This window comes from Suricata suricatta, chromosome 6, assembly GCF_006229205.1.
Source record: "Suricata suricatta isolate VVHF042 chromosome 6, meerkat_22Aug2017_6uvM2_HiC, whole genome shotgun sequence".
In the NCBI taxonomy this organism is placed as follows: domain Eukaryota; kingdom Metazoa; phylum Chordata; class Mammalia; order Carnivora; family Herpestidae; genus Suricata; species Suricata suricatta.
This window is the reverse complement of record NC_043705.1, coordinates 87,859,513-87,879,305: the sequence shown is the minus strand read 5'-3', so window position 1 is coordinate 87,879,305 and position 19,793 is coordinate 87,859,513. Positions and strand designations below refer to the sequence as shown.

Genomic DNA, 19,793 nt, shown 5'->3' with positions numbered 1-19,793 from the left:
CCAGTGTCTGTAGCCTGGTCCATCTATTATTAAGTTTCTGATCGTGCTAAGATCCAGTGTTTTATCAAAGGATACACAGTGATGATTTTTCTAATTCTATTAGTCTTTCCGCATTATTCTTTGAAATTATTCTGTAAAATAGAACTTCACCTTCATCAACTATTTGGTTACCTAGAAATGCATTTGGATACCAAAGAATGTCAGAATAAGCACCTTCTCCTTTTTTTACTAGTTTTCAGAATAATGAGTTGGTGGCCTCTTATCGCCACAAGTGTCCAGAGAAGCTTTTGCTTTGTTTTTTGAAGTGTCATTATGAGCTCCTAGATTGTTTGATGTGTTTTAGCCACTAACATGTTTTAACAGCTTTGTTTAGGTATAATTGACATACAATACATGTCACATACCTAAAGCGTACAGTTTGAGGAATTTAACCAGTATCCACCCATGAGGCCATCATCACAACACGGTGAACATATCCATCAACCTTTAAATTTCCTCATGTCCTTCTCGTCCTTCCTCCCCAGGCAACTGCTGACCTGCTGCCACTCTAAATCAGTTTGTCCTTGTCTAAAATCTTACAGCTTCAGAAAGAAACAAGTGTAACCAAAAGCTAACACAAATGGTTACTCATTATTCTTAGGCAATGCATAAACATATTAAATATTTAGGTATACATTTGACAATCGCTTCTTGGCCTTTTGGCTAAGATCAAGTGTGAGGTATACATTTGACATAAGAAGTTCAAAAGCATTAAACGCCGCTAAGAATTTTATATAGATGGAATCCTACCACATGTACCCTAGTTTGTGTTTCATTCAGCATAATTATTTTGAGAATCATTTATGTTCTTGCTCATGTCAATACTTCATTGCTTTTTATTGCTAAGAAATAGTCCATTGTATGGATATGCCATAATTTATCTATCCTATTCCCTGTTGATCAACATTGTGGCTGTTGCAAATTAAATCTGCGGCTATATGTAACATCACAGATATGAAGATATAGGCAAGGATGTAAATTATTTTTTATCACAACTCCCCCACAAACATATGCATAAAATTTAACAAAAGTCAGGGTTCCACAGTTTGCTTTTTTTCTATCACTGTAAAGAGACCTTCCTCATCCCCCTTTACAGTGGGAACATCCTCCACTTGGTCCATAGTTTATTAACTGGTCCCCTTACATGGACGTTTGGATGGTACCCAGTTGTTTGCTATTACAGCAGTGCCGTGGTGAAGAGCCTGTACGTACATCATTTTGTATTTTCATCTGGAATTTGCTGAGTGCCATTAATGGGCCAAGCCCTGCACGATCCGCAGGAGACTGAGGAACGAATCTGGCTCGACTCAGTCCAGTCGGAATACAGGACCCTGCAGCCATGATGGGACTGTGCCAAGAATGTACATGTCTGCAGAGTCTGGGGAGGTGGGGCAGGCTGTGTCATGGGCCGCCTTCTAGAAGCTCTTCTTCCTCTTTGGCCAGACTTGGTGGCTTCTGTGGGAAGGAGGAGATGGGGGAAGACCAGGACTTTGTGGTCAGAGAGGGTATTCTGGGATGGGAAAGGTCACAGTGGAGGCAACCAGAGCTGATCACCCTGTAGATGGAGACCGCCACATAGGCACTGAGATTTGGAGAGACAGCCACAGGGCCTGGGCTGGAGAGAGGACACTGTATGTGCGTGTGGAAGTGCTCTGTGCAGAGGGCCATCCCTCTGACCTCTACGCATTCAGCCCCCAGCCTGTCTCCCTGTTTCAGGCAGGCATGTGGCATAGCAGTGAGAGCATAGGTCCTGAAGCTAGATGGCAGGTGTCAAGTCCTGCATCTTGGGCAAGTGAAATGGGAAGAATGATGGTGTCTATCACACAGGGTTATAAAAAGGACAGTGAATGCAGAGCCTGAGCTCACGACTGGGTGCACTATGGTCCCTCACAAAGGGGACCGCCTCGGTATAGTGGAGATGATCTTCATTCCCCCACTGAGCTCTTCTGTCTGGGCTGGAGAAGGGGAGAGGGGGACAGATTTTTATTTCTGCTTTCTTTTGACAGGAAGGATTGGCGTGGGCTCTTCTTATGTTTATCTTAACAGTTTGAACATCAAGGACAGGAGTCAGGGGGCTCTGAGAGTGAGTCCAGGGCTCAGGGAGGACTGGTGCTTGTTGGGTTTTTTCCCTGCCCATGCTTGGGTCTGACACATTAATTTACCTCTGTGAGCCCTCTGGCATGCACACGCATGTGTGTAGTTGTGCGTGTGCACCCCCCCACCCACACACATACCAGTGGTTCTTGGTAAGGTGGAAGAAATGAATAAGTGAAGGAGCAAGCACGCCTTTCACCTGACTCCCTGGTACTTGGCACCAAGGCTCTTGACAAGCTGGTGGGCAGGGGTGACCAGGCCACAGCACCCACTAAGAGCTTGCTGGCTATTTTTGGGACCAGTGACCCCACCACTTCCAATGACTTGCTCCTAAATGGCGTCTAATTTCATTAAGCCTTGGAAACAGTGACATCATGAGCGCCTGCCTGGGAGCCGCCCACATATGGCGAACCACAGAGTGATCCGAGATTCGGCTCCAAGAGCAGGGGAGAAGTGAGGTCCCAAGCAGCAAAAGTTAAAATAGCAAAGCTGAGGCGTTCTGCTATGAAAAGAAATTACAGAAGAAACCCATTAGTCAGAGATTTCCAGCAGCAGTTTCCTTGCTTGGGAGCAGAAGAAGACGTGTGCGTATTTATTTTTGGTGAGGTTATGCAGCCATTCAGTAGGCTACATGTAGGTTCACTCAGTGGGCTAGATGTGGCCTGTAAAGTGATTTCTGTTAAGTAAATCCTGTGTCCGCATCAGCTCCTAGTACCAACGTCGATGTATGTTTTACCTTAAGGTAAAATGTGTTAGAGGCATAGATCCCGCGTGTTTGATTAAAACAGTGACACTCGTGCTTACCAGACCGTCACAGAAGCCCCCAAGTCTAGGTGGACTTCGTTGTCTTTCTATGGGTTCCTTTGCCCAGGTCTCTCCAAGTGAGCTCTTCTTTCTCAGGCACAGAGCAAAAAGGGGAGGGAGAGACTGCTTAATCCAGATTGCTGGTCTCCGTGGGGGCACTCGAGGCCGTGGCCATGACTTCACCCAGCGGGAGCAGAGGCAGCTGGCTGCCTTTCAGACAGAACACAGACTCAGTGGGAAAACAAGCTTCCAACATGTGAAGTTTTGGTCCACGTACAACACGGTTTCTCAACTTCAGTTCTCTGGACGTTTGGGGCCAGTAATCCTTTGTTGTGGGGGGGTTGTCCTGTGCATGGTAGGATTGTCGGATGCTTTAGCATCCCTGGCCTTAACCCGCTAGGTACCAGTGACACACCCACTCCCTAGTGTGACCACCAAGGATATCTCTAGACATTGCCAAGTGTCTCCCGAGGGCCAAAATTGCCCCTGGTTGAGCACCGCTAGCCGACGACTTTTCAGGAGCGTCAGTGATAACAGGGGTTTCATAAGCTTTTGATTGGCTTGTCTCTGTTTTAAATACTCTGTGTCTAATTACACCTTGAACTGGACAAGTCAGTCCTCTTCTTGGGGCTTCCATTTTCTCATCTGTAAAATGAATGGGTTGCATATAGTGATCTCAGAGTATCTTCTAGACCTGACAGTGGAGGGTTTTGAAGGCAGGAGCCCCGCCAGGGGGGGGTCTCTGTGTTTGTATCCTTTCCCAGCAAGTGATAAACCTCTTGCCAGCCTAGCGCCAGCCACCACTTCCATTGTCCTGGTACTTGGCATTCAGATCTGTCTTCCCTAAGTCCAGGCGTTGGTGTCTCTTACTTTAAGCCCACTCTGCCCCTCCCCCCCCTCTTTGAAGTGAAAATTTCTCAATACCCAGTTCAAGGAACCCCTGAGGTACCCCTGAGGTGTCAGCTACCCCACTCTCCATTTGGACTTAATCTTGTTTTTAAGGCCAGCCATGGATCTTATCTTTGTGCAGATTCATTCATTGAGTTAATCATTCGGGGCAGTTCCCCAGGGGCCTGCATTGGGCAGGACTAGGCAACCTGAGGCCCAAGTCCTGGCCTTAAGAAAATCATTCTCTAGTGGGAGGGCAGGAAAAGAGCATTTTTTACTTGACAATAACGAAGAACCCATCTCTCAGCTTTCTCTGTTTGAGGCTAGTCGATTCCAGTTCTTTAGCCTTTTTTCCTAAGTGTTTTCCCCTGGAATGGTCCCAGTTTTGTCCCCACATTGTTGGAAAAAAGCCGCAAGAATGTCAATTAGGCCTGGATTCAGGTTCGTTGCGTGTACTTCACAGGTATGTGAGCTTAGCCAAACCACCAGCCTCTCCAAGCCTCATCTATAAAACGGGATAAAAACCCCTGACGCGAAGGTTGGTCAAGAGAATTGAATGAGAACACGCCAGTCAAAGTCATAGCATGAGTTGAGCACACACTAGATATGTACGCACTAAGCATCCCTTCCCCCTCCTCCACTCTCCCTACCCTTTCCTCCATATTCTCTTGACAGTGGGTGGCCACAGCGAATCACCTCATCACCGCAGTGAGAGACTGACTAATGTAAGCCCAAGAGGACGGCTCACTTCCCCGTCTGTCACATGCCTGGGTTCTCACCAGCCTTCCTGTGGCCCATTTCTTAGTGACATTCACTGCTGACTCACTTGGCTGTGGTCAGCTCTGAACCCAGGATCTTTTTCAGCTCTCCCTTTACCCTCCTACCCCCACTCCCCATTTGGAGTGATGGCATGGGAATGGGATAATTATTAGAGAACATTGTTTAGGTGGCCCATCTCAAGGAGTCCAAAAGTCTACTAGTCAACTCCCCTCCGTGAGGGCACGGGTCATGTCTACCTTGACCACTTCCATTTTCCCACATCTAGAATACTGCCAGTAAGTACTTTGTAAAAATCTTTTGAGTGAATTAATGTATTTTGAGCTGGTCCCTGTCTTTTAGGAGATTCCCACCTGCTCTGGGCAGCATCTGTGGAAAAGTAAGCAAAACCTTGAGACTTTAATTTACCAGTAAGTGAGCTCTATACTAATTCCCAGAAGTGTAGGGCGTATGACTCAGACTTGGGTTTGAATCCCAGCTCTACTGGTCCCGGGCTTGGTGACTTTGAACAAGGTGCTTATAGCTTGTCTCTCCCTGAAAATATGGGCTCTCAGTGTCTGCCAGAGTTACTATAAGAAATACATCTGAATATGTATATGTAAAAGTGCCCAGGCTGGCAGTGATCTTGGTTTCACATCAGAGACTCTTTCCAGAGCACCTCTTTCCTTTGATCACTGTTGCTTCCTGTAATTTGGTCCAAGTCTACCCTCCTCTCTTAGACCTTTGTTCATTCAACCCTCTCCTTGCCCTTTCCACTCCCCACAAAGATATGTTCTTAACACTCAGCAAACATTTGTTAAACCAGCACCTCAAAATCAGAAGCCTACAGGGACCAGGTATGTATGAAGAAAGCAGGCTATGTGAGATTTTTATGTGAAATCTCCCCCCTTACAATTTGTTTAATTCCATTAAATTAAAATTTTTTTTAACTTTTTATTTTGTCATAATTTCTGGCTTACAAGAAAATTTGCAAAACTAATGCAAAGACTTCCCGTAAGCCCTTTACCAGAACTTCCCTAAATATTACCATGTTACATAACGAAAATACCATTATCAAAACCAGGAAAATAATACTATACAGTAAGTAGTATAATTAACTAATACATGGGTCTTATTCAAATCCCAGTGACTGCCCCACTGATGTCCTTTTTCTCATCCGGGACATCCTGCATGATTTAGTTGTCATGTCTCTTTAGTCTCGTCCAATCTCTTGCAAGTTCTTTAGCCTTCACTTGTCTCCATGACCTTGATACTTTTGACGGGTACCGACCAGTCATTTTATAGCATGAAACCCTCCACTTGGATTTGTGTGTTGCTTCCTCATGATTCATTTGAGGTTGTCTGTTGTGAGCAAGTTTCCCGCACAAGTGTATGGTGTGCCCTCCCCAGTGTGTCAGACCAGGAGGCACATGATATGTCCCCTTACTGGTGACACTCACTTTGGTCACGTGGTCAAGATGATATCAAGTTTCTCGACTATAAAGTTACTCCCTTTCCCTTTTCTTTCTTTTTTTTTTTCCCCTTTCCCTTTTCTAATTAATAAGGATTTTTGTGGGGAGGTACTTTGAAGTATATAAATATCCTATTTCTCATCAAAATTTTGGGTTATTCATTTCTTTTTTTAAATTTAATTTGTTGTCAAATTGGCTTCCATACAACCCCAGTGCTCATCCTAACAAGTGCCCTCCTCCGTGCCCATCACCCACTTTCCCCCCTCCCCCACTCCCCATCAACCTTCAGATTCTTCGCATTTAAGAGTCTCTTATGGTTTGCTTCCCACCCTCTCTGTTTGTAACTGTATTTTTTCTCCTTCCCTTCCCCCTATGGTCTTTAGTTGAGTTTCTCAAGATCCACGTATGAGTGAAAACATAAGCTATCCGTCTCTCTCTGACTGGCTTACTTCACTTAGCCTAATAAATACCCTCCAGTTCCATCCACGCTGCTGCAAATGGCATGAAAAATACAGAGCACTTCACAGATCTGCATGTCCTCCTTGCGCAGGGGCCGTGCGAATCTTCTCTGTATGGTTCCAGTTTTAGTGCGTGTGCTGCCACAGTGAGCCCTGTTCACTTCCCACATGGATCCATGGCTTCCTGTGTGCCCACTGGGTTCTAATCTATTGCTGCGGTTACTGATTTTAGTGCTCACCTTGTCCTTTCTCTGGCCAATGACCCCACCAGCCTTTGAACACTGTCTTGCTTTCTGACATAAGAAGGTGTTCCAAGTTCATCTTGGATTTTCCTCTTGTAGCCCTGGAATCCGCCATTTCCAGAGGGTGACATTTAGAACCCAGCATTTGAGTAGCAGATGTGCCGTGTGCTCTCTGGCAGTCGCGGCGCCTGGAGCCTCTCTATGGAGTGAGCTGGGAAACATAGGTGAATAGGACATGTAGTTCTGTATTTGTGTATGCTGAAAATCATGAATCTGCCGTGGAACCTGTTTCCACTCCAGCACCACAGAGTTTATTCTACTTTTCCCTCTGTATAGACAGACCTCCCTTTCCCAACAGTGAGCCCCAGGCCTCCATTATCCTCACTATATGTACATATTTGATTAGTGCCCCCGACCCCCATGTATCAGTCTACTATCTCAGCCCTCTTCAGATTCTGACATTCTGCCCCTAGCTACCCCCACCTCCTCAGCCTGACTGAGTGACCTCTGACTTCCCGTAAAACTCACAGTTTTGAAGTGGTGGTGTATATACTTTTTAAACTGTGAGGCCCAGTTTCTGCCCACGGGCCCTAAGGTGACCTGGTATTAAGTGGACAGAGAAGGTGTATTGTCAGCCCCTCCCACCTCTTTGGTGCCTGTCCTTCCATCCCGTCCCAGCACCTCGTGCAAGTGAACTCCGTGCTCTAGCACGCTACGTTCGGCCATCAGCCGCCCCAGCGCCCCGTGCAGGTGAGCTAACTCCACGCTCCAGCATGCCAAGTCTGGGCGTCTTTCTTGGCCCCTGCTTTTGCTGTTCTCACTGCCTGGACTACTTTATGCCTCTATGTACCCTGCCTCCCATCCTCCCGCTCTGTTCAGACATCACCTGCTGCCGGAAGCTTCACAGACCACCCCGGGTGCCCTTTCCAGGTTCTCTAGCACCTCAGCAAACCCCATGAGGAAACACCCCTGTATCCTTCCACTTCCTTCTTTGTCTTTATTGCTAAACTGTAGGCACACAGGGCCGAGGGCCACTTTTTCTACCTGTGTCCCTAGTGCCTAAGAGAGGACTTGGTATATAGTAGGTGCTCATAGATGTTAGATGAACATTAACACTGGTAACTGCAAATAAATATCCATGTAGTACTTCCTGGGTGCCAGGCAGTCCTAAGTGCTTTTATACGCACTGAGTCTCTTGGCCTTAACTGGTATGCTACGAGATAGTATCATTGCCCCATTTCACAGCCAGAGGAACTGAGGCACAGGGGTTATGTCAGTGACACGCCCAAGGTCGCACAGTGGTGGAGGCACGTTTGAGCCCAGTTGGGCTGATTCCACAGCACATACATGCGTCTTATCTCCTACATGCCTCATGGTTCAAGGGATCAGCATTTTCCGAATAAGGGAGAGGAGTAAGTAGGCATAATTGAGTCACGTGGACCCCTCCCCCTGTCAACCACACCCCCAGCCCCAGTTTCTGGTACCCGGTAAGGGCCCCAGAACGGAAGACTGGTAGCTCAGCAGGCCGGAGAGAAAGTGTTACCTTGAACTGGGCAGCCCACAGGGTATCTTCTCCCCTGACAGGTTAGGAAGCCCGGCGGTTCACACGCAGCGAGGGTGAGCGCACGCTCGTCAAGTATCAGATCTTATGCAAGATCTCCAGGTCCTTGCGTTGAGGTTAGCAGGGCGCTAACAGCTTCTCCCAGTCACAGAAGGGGAACCCCATGCCAACCACATGACACCTGGGGAACTAGGTAGCCCCTGAGGGCTGGGGCAGCCGGCTTTGTGGCCATGCTTGGTCCTGCCAGGGGTCCTGGGAGCACTGTGTGGATAGAACTCCACTTTTTTTTTTAGGTTCTTTTTTTTTTTTTAATGTTTGTTTATTTTTGAGAGAGAGACAAAGCATGACTAGGGAAGGAGCAGAGAGAAAGGGAGACACAGCACCTGAAGCAGGCTCCAGGCCCTGAGCTAGCTGTCAGCACAGAGCCCGGTATGGGGCTCGAACTCACAAACCATGAGATCGTGACCTGAGCCGAAGTCAGACACTTAACTGCCACCCACGCGCCCCAGAACTCTGCTTTGTGAGAGCCATCTGCTCAGGTCCAAGTGACAGGAAGGAAGCCACATGTGTGGGGTGCCTCCTCCGTGAACGCTGTGTAAATCTGCCACAGACATTTATTGCTGTTACGTCTCCTGATGGCCTGCCAGGGCCTGGTAACAGTAGCCTCGAACAAGGAACCTGAGGCCCAGGGTGATGACGTCCTTTGCCTAAAGTCACACAGCAAGGAAGACCAGCCAAAAGATTTGAACCCAGGATGGTCTGATTCCAGGACCTTAATTAAATTGCTGGCCGGAATCACACTGTGTCTGACTCCCAAACCCCAGATTCTTCCGTCGCACCCTCGTTTGCTGGGGTGGGACCCATATAAAAGAAGGCATCTACTCTGTGTGTGGGGAGGAGACCCCCATTAGATATGAGCCTTGGAGTTGGGAGGACTCTCCATGAGCAAGCTGCAGGGGCGAGGGAGGGGGAAGTGGAGGCAGGAGAGGGAAGAGGGGAGGAGAAGTGACATTGGGGAGGAATGCAGTGCCATCATGCAGCTCAGGAAAGACTGTGCATTTCCCTGTTTCCTTCATCGTGAGAGAAACCCAAGATTCAGGTTCAGCTCATTCCACAAATGCTTAGAGTGTCTTCTACGCCCCAGGCCCATGCTGGGGTCTGGGGACACGGCGGAGGACAAAACCTAACAAGATCGCTGTCCTTGTGGAAGTTACATTCTGATAGCGGGGAAGGCCAGCCCAGAAACGTAGCCAAATGAGGGTCCTGCCTGGTAGTTCTAGGTGTTGTGAGCAAGCGCTATTGGGGGGGGGGGCTTGGGGGGGGGGGGACGGTCCCAACAGAGGGCTTTCCTTCGGGCCTCCTGAGGGAGGGGACCTGAAGGAGTAAGAGGACCTCATTCCCGGAACAACTGAGGCTTGCGGACCATGTGTCAAGCCAGCTGAAACCATCTTCCCTGCTGCTTGAGACCCAGCCCTTGCGCCCCCCTCACCCCTGTCCGCTTTGTTCTCTGCAGGTTTGACATCTACAGGAAGGTGCCCAAGGACCTTACGCAGCCGACATACACCGGGGCCATCAGTGAGTAGCCGCCCTTCTTGCCGGTGCCCTCTCCCCTCCCCTCTCCCTGTGCAGAGCTGCTGAACCAGGAGAAACGAAGGAGAGGCAGGAGGAGAGGACAAAAGATGTTCTCATCCCCTCTCTGTCCTCGCCAGAACCCTGCAAGGTCTGGGTGTTGTCTGTTTCTGGAAGGATACGCGTGGAATCATCAGTAGTAAATGCCCCTGGGAGGGGGGACTGGGGCTCGAGGGGTCAGGAGGGCCTTTCTTCCCTTTTAGACTACTGGAGTTTTTTGACAGAAGCACGTTTTTAATCATTAAAAAAATAATAATAATTGCACCAAGTTTGGGTTTCTAAATGCTAGTGTTCAGTAAAAGGACCTAAAGTCTCCTTAAAGAAATAGCTGGTAGTTGGGGACAGGGAGGGAGGCAAACCATGAGAGACTCTTGAATACTGAGAACAAACTGAGGGCTGATGGGGGAGGGGGAGAGGGGAAGGGGGTGATGGGCATGGAGGAGGGCACTTGTGGGGATGAGCACTGGGTATTACATGGAAACCAACCTGACAATAAACTATAAGAGAAAAAAAAAAAGAAAGAAGTAGCTGGTTCCAGGGCTGGGGCAGGAAGAGAGCGGAATAAGCTTGGATCATTTTGGGCTAAAAAGCAAAGAAGATATGGAGGGGGGATGTGGGGGAGAGGGCTAGGGGTGCATCAGCAGGACACAGGAGCAGCATGAAAGAGGCCAAAGGCCAACACTGGGGCCATCTGAGTAACGGATCACCGCATGATTGCCGTGTATGCCAGAGAATTACAAAAAAGGCATGTGAGTCTGTACTCCTGTAAATCTACGGGAGAGAAGGGAGGGCTCTTCCTCCAGAAGGATGTCACGTAACATATATGGGTAAATACCCCCTCCAGGAGGTGAAGCCTAATTCTCCTCTCCTGGAGTGTGGGCTGGACTCAGTGATGCACTTCCAAAGAGCAGAGAATGGAAAGGAAATTGTGACTTTCCTGTGGAGACACCCAGAGACAACCAAGGTTGACATCAGCCAGTGAGACGTCCCGTGGACGTCACCCTGATGGGATGTGGTGGGAAGGACACTTCCCCTCTGAACAATCTTCCCAAAACAGCGCCAGCCCGCCTAATCATGAGAACTTGTCGGAGGGTCCCGGGTTGGGGACAGTCTACCAAACTCCTGCCAGTGCTCTTCAAAAGTGACAAGGTCTCGAAAACCTTGGGAAGAATGGGGAACTGTCAACGGATTCAAGACTAAGGACACAGGATAACTAAATGCAAAGTGGGATTCCAGGTTGGGGTCCAGGAACAGAAAGAGGGGATTTGTGGGGAAGCTGGTGAAATCTGAGTAGAGCCTTTAGCTTCGTCACGATACTGTACAACGTTAACATCTTCATTTTGACGAGCACGCCGTGGTCACATAAGATGTCAGCATGAGGAGAAGACGGATGAAGGGCGCATGGGCAGTCTCTATCTCTGCATCTGTTATTACTCCACACTGAGAAGTTGATTCAAAACAAAACAAACCCCAAGGCGGCATGCAAGCAGGAGTACCTTATAGCCTCATTTTCTAGATAAGACAATGGGCCCAGGGAGGTGAAGCGACTTGTCCGAGGTTTCGCATCTCTCGGAAGGTAGGCTTCCCCAGCACCCCACGGCCCGACTCCTGCTGGCCTCTCCAGAGTTTGCTGTGGGAGAGGGATCCTCCCCATGGACTGTCCTCTGAGCAGGGTCCTGGGGCTGGGCCATCACATTGGAAGCCATTGCTGCCTCCCAAGGTGGGTCATAGGAGCGTGACCTTGGGGATCCTCCGGACCCCACCCCGGCTGCTCCTGCCTGCTCTTCCCTATGGAAGAGCCTTCTCCAGCCCTGGGTCTCCACATCCCTGGAGAAGGGGATACAGCAGCCTGGACCCAGGACGCATGTCCTGCAGGCTTCATATCCGCAAGAGCTGGGTTCATTCTCCCATCTGGTGGCTGGGTGACCTTGGGGAAGTCACCTCTCAGATCCTTAGTTTCTTGATCTGGGAGATAAATGAGTTCATACCTGTCAAGTATGGGGTATGTGCTAGGTTCTCAGTGCTTGGGCGATATTCCTCTTGTCACTGCCCTCCAGGAGCCCCCAGCCTGTGAGGGTCTGTGACAGCAGACCCTCTGATGCTTTGTGTGTGGGTCCCCATGAGAAGATATTGAAGGTACACGAGAGGAAAGGGGCTTGTTCATCTCTCTGTTGAACTTGTTTTTGAGCCTGGTCACAGAAATTCAAGTAAGGTGTCCTGTCCCCTACCTCCCACCAACCAGCAGTCCAGACCCCTGCCTCACGGTCTCTCCATCTCACCCTTGTTAGGTATGTGTCACAATCAGAGCTATATCCTCCTAGGATTTCGCAAAAGCACACTGAGGCTTTGATACACGTGTATCGTTGTTTTATGCAGAGAGAGGAATGTACTGTGTGGACCACTCCTCCCTGCCATTTTTTCCACTGATGTGTGCTGGACACCTTCCATTCCAGCACATACACGGCCCCCCACATTCTTCCCTGCAGCCGCGTCCGGCAACCCACAGTTGCCGTCACCTGTGTGACCCATGCTTTATGTAACCAGTCCCCCGGGGGTGGCCGTTCTGGATTCCGACTTATTGCTCTGGCAGACAGCCTCATCTATGTATTTTTATATCCTTGTATGGTTATTTCTGTAAGGTAACTTTCCTAGAAGAGGAATTACTGGGTCAAAGGGCACGTGCGTGGCAAAATTTAGAAGGTACTGCCAGATGGCCCTCTAGGGACGTGGTCTGATTTGCAGTCCCAGCCACAGTGTGCAAGACAGCGGATTCCTTTACACAAGAGGAAAAAGGCGTGAAGCACGGGAAACCTGTCCTTAGTTACCATTTAGTGAACAAATATTTATTAACCAGGTCCTGGGGCCAGGTCCTGTACCCAGTACCATGGTCATGTTGATGAATGGGCTTCGGTCTTTGTCCTTACGGAGCACCTGGCCTAGCAGGGCCACAAACACAAAACAGTACCACTTCGTGATGTCTCGATAAGTGCTATTAATACCTGAAGGACTGGGGAAGGGCCCTGCGCACTCAGGGATCAGGGTTTGAATTTTGCCTCCTCCACTTAAGCAGCCACTTGGTCTTGGACAAATTCCTTGACTTCCCAGAATCTTGGGTCTCAGGTCCTGGGTCCAGTGCCCCGCTTTGCCGGCTGCCCAGGTTTCACACTCACACACAGTCTCTAGGGGTCACATTCCTATGGTCCACTACCTGAGTCAGTTTCAGAAGTGTGGTATCAGAGAGCCTCAGCTTCCTGCCCAAACATGGGTTGAAAACCCACATCAAGCCTTCAGTATCATAACGGCCTTTCTGGTTGAAATACTTCATATCTGCCTTCATGGTTTTCATTCCTTCATTCACTCAACAAATATTTTTCTTTTGTTCCTTCACTGAGCCAGGCACTCTGCTAGGCTCTGCGACCATAATGGTATGGAGACATTGTCTCTGTCCACCTAGTATGGGACAGCAGTCGGGGGAACCGTCACCAGAGGGCCGTCAGACGCTTGGGTTTCATCCGAGTAGACTCAGCATTTATCGTGTGCTCCTGATCGGTTGGCCAGGCTTCATTCAGGCCTTGAACAGAGAACACAGATTTCAGAAAGAAGCTTTCCATCCCTGTCCCTCCCCGGCCCTCAATCTGGATAGAGCTGGAGCGTCAGGGCCCTTTTGCAGGTGTGGGGCAAGGAAGGCAATTAGAAGACCCGGATTGGTCTAAGTCAGCCTTACCCTTCACAAATACCTCCCTATTTTGTGCTGCGTGTGATGGGTGGCTGGGGCCTGAGACAGGGGTGGGAGGGCTGAAAATGCATCTGAAACCTGCGTCCGATGTGATGCTGTTTAGGAACATTCCAGGTGAAGGGTGTTATGCCTGGTAGTGGGATCCTTGATCAAGGATTTTTAAAAAAAATTTTTTAACGTTTTTATTTATTTTTGATACAGAGAGAGACAGAGCATGAGAGGGGGAGGGGCAGAGAGAGAGGGAGACACAGAACCGGAAGCAGGCTCCAGGCTCTGAACTAGCTGTCAGCACAGAGCCTGATGCGGGGCTCGATGTGGCCAAGGGAAGGACATGGCCCAAGAAGTTGGGACTGGTGGCTGCAGGTGTGCAGTAGATTTGCCCAGCAGCCAGAGACGACATTCAAAATTAGCGTCTGTGCCACAAAAGCAAGCAAGCACATGTGGCCACTCCTGTAGACTGATGTGGCATGTGTTTAGACATAGGCTGCTGAGTGAGCAATGCATAGTTGGAAAGGATGCATATACATTACACTGCTGTCGGCTTAGAAAAAGAAAGGAATTGTACGTGTGTATTTCAGTAACTGGAAGAACGCAAGACTGTGACGTTGATCCCTCTAGGCGAGGAGCGGGGCACTGATCAGGAGCGAGAAAAAGATTCGACACGCGATGTTTTTTTATGCAGCTGGATGCTTTTTCTTATCACATGCATGCATTACCTCTTCTGAAAAGAAAGAAAAAAAGTAAAGCCCTTTAATACTGCCCTGTAGAGCTTTTTCAGTGTTGGAGGAATTGGAGGAGTAATTCTAGGATCCCATATGTTGGTCTGGTTTTAGGGGTGTGGGGACTGTGGGGATGTCCCTGTCTTGCTCTTCACTTGGAGTTCTAGGTCTTGGGGTTTCTTTTCTTCGGGCATCGTCTCCAGAATTCACAGGATCCAGGCCTGCTCCCCGCCACTGCCCCCTCCAGTGTGTTCTCAGGCCAGTTTCTTCCTCTCTGAGCCTCCATTTCTATATGCTTCACAAGGGTGCGTGCCTCCATCAGGCATGAGGGTGAGGTGACAGGGTGGCTGGTAACACTCCCACAGCAGGGCACATGGTAGTGGCCCAGGAAACACTGGTTCCCATCCTTCTTCACTCACAAGTCATCTTTGTGCAATTTAGGATGGATGAATGGATGGAGACAGAGAGAGAGAATGTCTGGGTTCAGTGTTTATCGCAGTTGCTCCACCAGTCCAGGAGCAAGCCATCAAGAATATAGCAGAATCAGCAAGTGGGACCAGAAACTAGGGGTCACCCGTTTGTCAGTCACCTTCCCCAAATCACCAACCCCTCCAAGGACTCCCTGATGAAAGTCCTGATAATGAGTGAATGCTCGAGCCTTTATTACACACCAGGCACTATTACAAGCCCAGTTTCTGTGTTGTGGAAATTCTCAGAGCAGTTGCATAAGGCTCGTTGCCATTTCATAGATGAGGAGACCTAGAGGCCCACAGCAAGTGAGCAGTGGGCATATTTTGCAAAGCCTTGCCCACTGCCTGCCTCTGCAGTGAGCCTAGAGGAGGAGTGCCAGCCCTCGTTCCCTACTCCTGGGTATTCCCTGCCTGTTGTTCCCTCCTGTGTGCCAAGCCCCAGGCCAGTCACTGGAGCTGTGGCGTTTCTGCCTTCAGGAACATCAGTTTAGTGAGAGAAACACCCACAAAGAGTCACTAAAATGTGGAAAGTGTGAGAATAGAGGCTGGGAACAGAGGAAAGAGTGACCAGCTCCACCTCTGGGGGTGAAGGGAAGCTTCCTACCAGAAGAGACATTTGAACTGAACCCCGGCTTGGGAGCATAGAGAGGAGCTCACCTCACAGAGAGGAGGAGGAGAGAAGATGAGAAAGAACGTTCCCGATAGGAACAAGGGGACAGAAATAAGACACATATTTACAGAACAGCCCGTGGCTCAGTGTGGCTAAGTGGTTAGATGTTGGGGGAGTGTTAGAGGCTGGGGCTGGACTTGATGGCCACTTGTTATGTCTTGTCCCCGTGAGCGGCTCCAGGGGTCACAGATTTCAATCTTGTCAGGGACCGTGGACCAGATAAATATGAGTGATGTGGGCTAACTCCGGAACTCTGTTCCACTCTCTGCGTCGCAGACTTATATAAAGAATTTCTTCCATAAAAAATTGTTCCTTCTCTTGGAACACAAGTGCTCAGTGTCCTCATTTTCTGACCTGATGAGGACCTGGGCACATTGCTGATGGTACTGCTGAGGGTGATGATAAATGGCAACAAACCATTGGCTCAGCCTTGGAATCAGGGAGGCAAGAGGTAGTGGTAGGGCCTGGGACAAACTGGCAAGCTCAGACCCCATTGGGAACAAGCGCTTTAGTGTCCTGGACTTTGATGTGCAATCACATAGTCCAGGGTCAATTCCAGATTTTGAAATAACATCTCACTTGGAGCTGAACAGAACCCATTTGTGGGCCACCAATTTGCAGCTCCTATTTTTTTTAATGTTTATTTATTTTTGAGAGGGGTGGGGGACAGAGGACCTGAGGCAGATACTACGCCAACAGCAGTGATTCCAATGCTGAGCTCGAACTCCCGAACCGTGAGATCATGATCTGAGCCGAAGTCAGACGCTCAACCCACTGAGCCACCCAGGCACCCCATGCAACCTCTATTTTTGACTGACCTCTGCATTAATATGCTCTTGTGGAAGGAAGCCAGTCTGGCCCCCCCTTCCCAGGACCTGCCTATGCAGGGGGTCAGTCTCAATGGGAGAGTCACATCAGTACCAAGGGAAGTCCTGTGGGAGCAGGGCTGCTTAGACTAAGAAGGGCTTTGGACAGTTGGTGGGGCCTCTTTCCCCCTCCCTCTTAAGCAGCTTTCCTTGGAGGCCAGGGGTGCGGAGGGGAGGATGGGATGGGGAGGGAAGAGGGGGAGGAAGAGGGAGCCAGCCCCCCCCCCATCCTGTGCCCTCCACCCTTAACTGTGTGTCTCTGTATTGTTCCTTCCAGTCTCTATCTGCTGCTGCCTCTTCATCCTCTTCCTCTTCCTCTCGGAGCTCACCGGATTCATAACGACAGAAGTGTAAGTTCCATTCCCCCGCAGGGGACATTCCAGAGCTTTCTGGAACCCCAGATGAGAGGAGGGAAGGGCTTTGAAAAGAAGCAAGACCTTCGAACCTTCTAACTCTCTCATTTCCAAGCCCATGGCATCCACTCCTCTGTGTCTTAAAAGAGTTTTGAAGTTAGGGCAAAAGCAAACATTGCTTTGTTGAAGCTGAAGAGAAAATCTGGGTTTCGTTCTGCTGGGGGCCCTCCTGGGTCCACAGATGACAGTTCATTGGCCTGTCTCTGCTGTCCCTTTGTTTGGCCAGTGGGCTTTTTTCCCTCTGAATCATACTAAGGTCATTTGATGTTAAAGCTGGAGGAGTTCAGAGACACGGGTGCCGCTTCCTACCCGAGGAGGGTGGGGTTGCTGACATCAGAGCCCAGCCCCCTCAACTAAGCCCCCTTCCCTATTCTCAGGCCCACACTTAGTGAGGAATCAGCGTGGGCTTCCTGGCAGTGGTTGACGCACTGTGAATCGATCCTCGATTTCTAGAATCATCCGTTGCCCGGATAACCCAGTAAATGCTGGGGGGTATGTGTAACACAGAATGCCATTGGAATTATTCAGTCACAGCCTCATCGGCCGCCCTGAGGTGGAATTAGACCCTGGAGCTTCCTGCCTTGGCCACTGGCTCAGGGCATCCAAGGCTTTTCATTCCTGTGTTTACAACCCAGAAAGTCATCACGGGGCTGGGCCCTGGCCACCCACTGCCCTGTTCAACACTGGAATTTTCTGTTTTGCTCATGGAATTTCTTGGTTTCCTTTGCCTCCCTCTCGGCCACAAGACAATAGGAAACTAAAAACACAGTTGCTTAGCCCAAGATGGGCCTGGTGGCTCTGTAAGTGTTACCACCTTCAGTCCTCAGATAGCTCTGAGAGGTAGTCATCTGTCCTTAAAGATGAGAAAACCAGCTCAAAGAAGCCAAGGGATTTGGCCAGGGTCGTATAGTTAGGAGGGGGCTCCCAAGGCCCGCCCTCTCCTGAGTCCATAGGCATCTCAGTCTTGTCCATCCCCCACCACCACCCTCCGGCCAGCTCATTTCTGGTTGTAGCCTACCCTGCTGTGGGAGAATTTCCCTTCCCTGTCCCTCTGATCCTGTTTTTAACCCCGATGGCACCAGAGCCCAGGGCGTCCGTGGAGTGGTGGAAAGAGCTTTGGACAAGGCATTGGGAGACCCAGGGCCAGGTTTCTCTGCTCGATTACCACTTTGCTGTGTGCCCCGAGTAGGTTGCCAAACCTCTCTGGCTCTCAGCATTGCCGACCGAACAAGGGAGGGTTCATCAGAGTCCAGGCTCCCAGATCTGGGGAGGCTTGTCTGCTTCCTGAGATGTGATCTCCTGACCAAGCAGGGGTCAGAGAAGGTTCTTTGTCCCCCTCAGCTCCTAACGAGGGGGGGCTCTGTATAAATTTGGGCCACTGGATGTCTCAGGGGTCACCCCACCATGAGTTGGAATTAGAAATAGGACAGCAGCAAGAGATTGAGAGCTGCTGTGTGCCATGTACCTGCTGGTCTCTAGCCTGCACCCCATTTTCTGGGAAGGGGGCTCCTGTTCAGGTCCCTCGTGTTCTGAGCAAGGTGAGTGGAGTACATGTGTAACATCAAGGAGGGAGCCCCAACTATGTCCCAGGGACCAGAGAGACTTCATATATTCCAGACAGGGCCACTGGGAAGTGCAAAGGCCCTGTGGCGGGAATATGTACAGAGCTGATAAAGAGCTGGTGTGGCTAGAGCAAAGTGAGCAAGTTGGGCTAGGTCCTGTACACTGTTGTGTATGAATGGGCCTCATTGGTCCTGAGCTCCCAGAAGTCAGAAACCAGGTCTGCCTCATTCCTTGCTACGTGGTTCCCTGCTCAGAGGAGTTGAAAATGCCAACAGTGAACAAAGACCATCGACAAGCAAGCAAAACTAGAATATATATAGATATAGATCAATTATAGATAGATCAAATAGCGATACATATGTCAGTGAAAAAGGCTCTGAAGAAAAAAAAGCAGAGTAGGAAACAGCGAAGGTACGTGATATTTGTGAGGCTTAAACAAGGTTGTTTACCAGAAAGGTACTTAATGTCGCACCTGATATACTTTACTATCAATGGGTCTGTAGTTCTTCATTATTCGTTCTATATTTATCCCCCATTTAATGCTACAAAGGCCATGAGGCCCCTCAGCACCAGGCACATGATAAGTACTCCACGAAATGTGAATTTTCCTGTCCCCTCCCTTGAAGTCAGAGCAGCTTCCCTCGCCTCCTGGCGACATTGTGAGGGGCAGCTTATTAAGCTGTTTGTCAGCTCAGCCCCTGGTGAGGCAGTGGGCCCCAGGCAGGTGTCCGTGACCGGAGCAGTGGCGTGCCACCTGCTGGGTTAAGAGCCACTCAAGTGAGCTGGGACAGCTTGTTCCAGTGCCCAGGATCGGGCTCGCTCCTTTCCCAAGAGCACAGTGTGTCCCCGTGGCTCTGCCCTCTACCCTGCTCCAGGATTTCCCATTCCTGACCCCTGGGGGCATCTGAACACTCTGGTCCCAGCACCTCCCTGGAGAGGAAGAAAGATGAGGGGTGAGCGGAATAAGCAGACAATGAGGGCCGTTCATGGTGTGTTTGCCTTCTGTCCGGCCTGTGCTGAGCTCTTGTCCACTTGCAGTATGATTGGCGGAAGGAGGGAGGGAGGCTGGAATAAGAAGAGAGACCATCGTAGCCCAGGGGCCAGAAGCTCCAGCCGTGATGATGCAGTGACCCTAATGCCCCCTCTCCCCCTGCTGCCGTGTGACCGCAGTGCAGGAGTTGCCCAAAAGGAGTCTGCAGGGGTGAGGACTGAGGACTTCACCCGAGAACCCAGAGGTGAAAGCATTACTCCTAGTCTTCCTTCTATCAGAAGTTTCTCTGACCCCTGGGAAGGCCTTTGCCAGTTTGGGAAGACACAAAGGTCACAGTTTTTCTGTAGTGGGTGTCTGGCCCTCCCTGGCAGTTTGGTGACCACAGTGGGTCAGACCCCCCATTATGAGATTGTGTCCCAAGG

General features: G+C 49.8%; 1 protein-coding gene, 1 long non-coding RNA gene and 1 other non-coding gene across 3 annotated transcripts in view; 1 reads left to right on the top strand and 2 right to left on the bottom strand.

Annotated features, from left to right (window-relative positions):
• The window catches only part of ERGIC1 (endoplasmic reticulum-golgi intermediate compartment 1), a 100,066-nt gene that overhangs the window by 37,223 nt on the left and 43,050 nt on the right, over positions 1–19,793 (top strand). Inside the window, exons 2-3 of the mRNA XM_029942846.1 lie at positions 9,828–9,889; positions 16,682–16,754. Coding sequence (XP_029798706.1) covers positions 9,828–9,889; positions 16,682–16,754 — 135 coding nt within the window. The remainder of the gene's footprint in view (positions 1–9,827; positions 9,890–16,681; positions 16,755–19,793) is intronic.
• On the bottom strand, positions 6,559–6,665 carry LOC115295044. Its single transcript, XR_003910277.1, has one exon. It is a non-coding gene; the product is annotated as a U6 spliceosomal RNA (small nuclear RNA).
• LOC115294813 lies at positions 18,784–19,691 on the bottom strand. Its single transcript, XR_003910154.1, has 2 exons — positions 19,629–19,691; positions 18,784–19,445 (listed from the first exon to the last, which is right to left on the bottom strand). It is a non-coding gene; the product is annotated as an uncharacterized LOC115294813 (long non-coding RNA).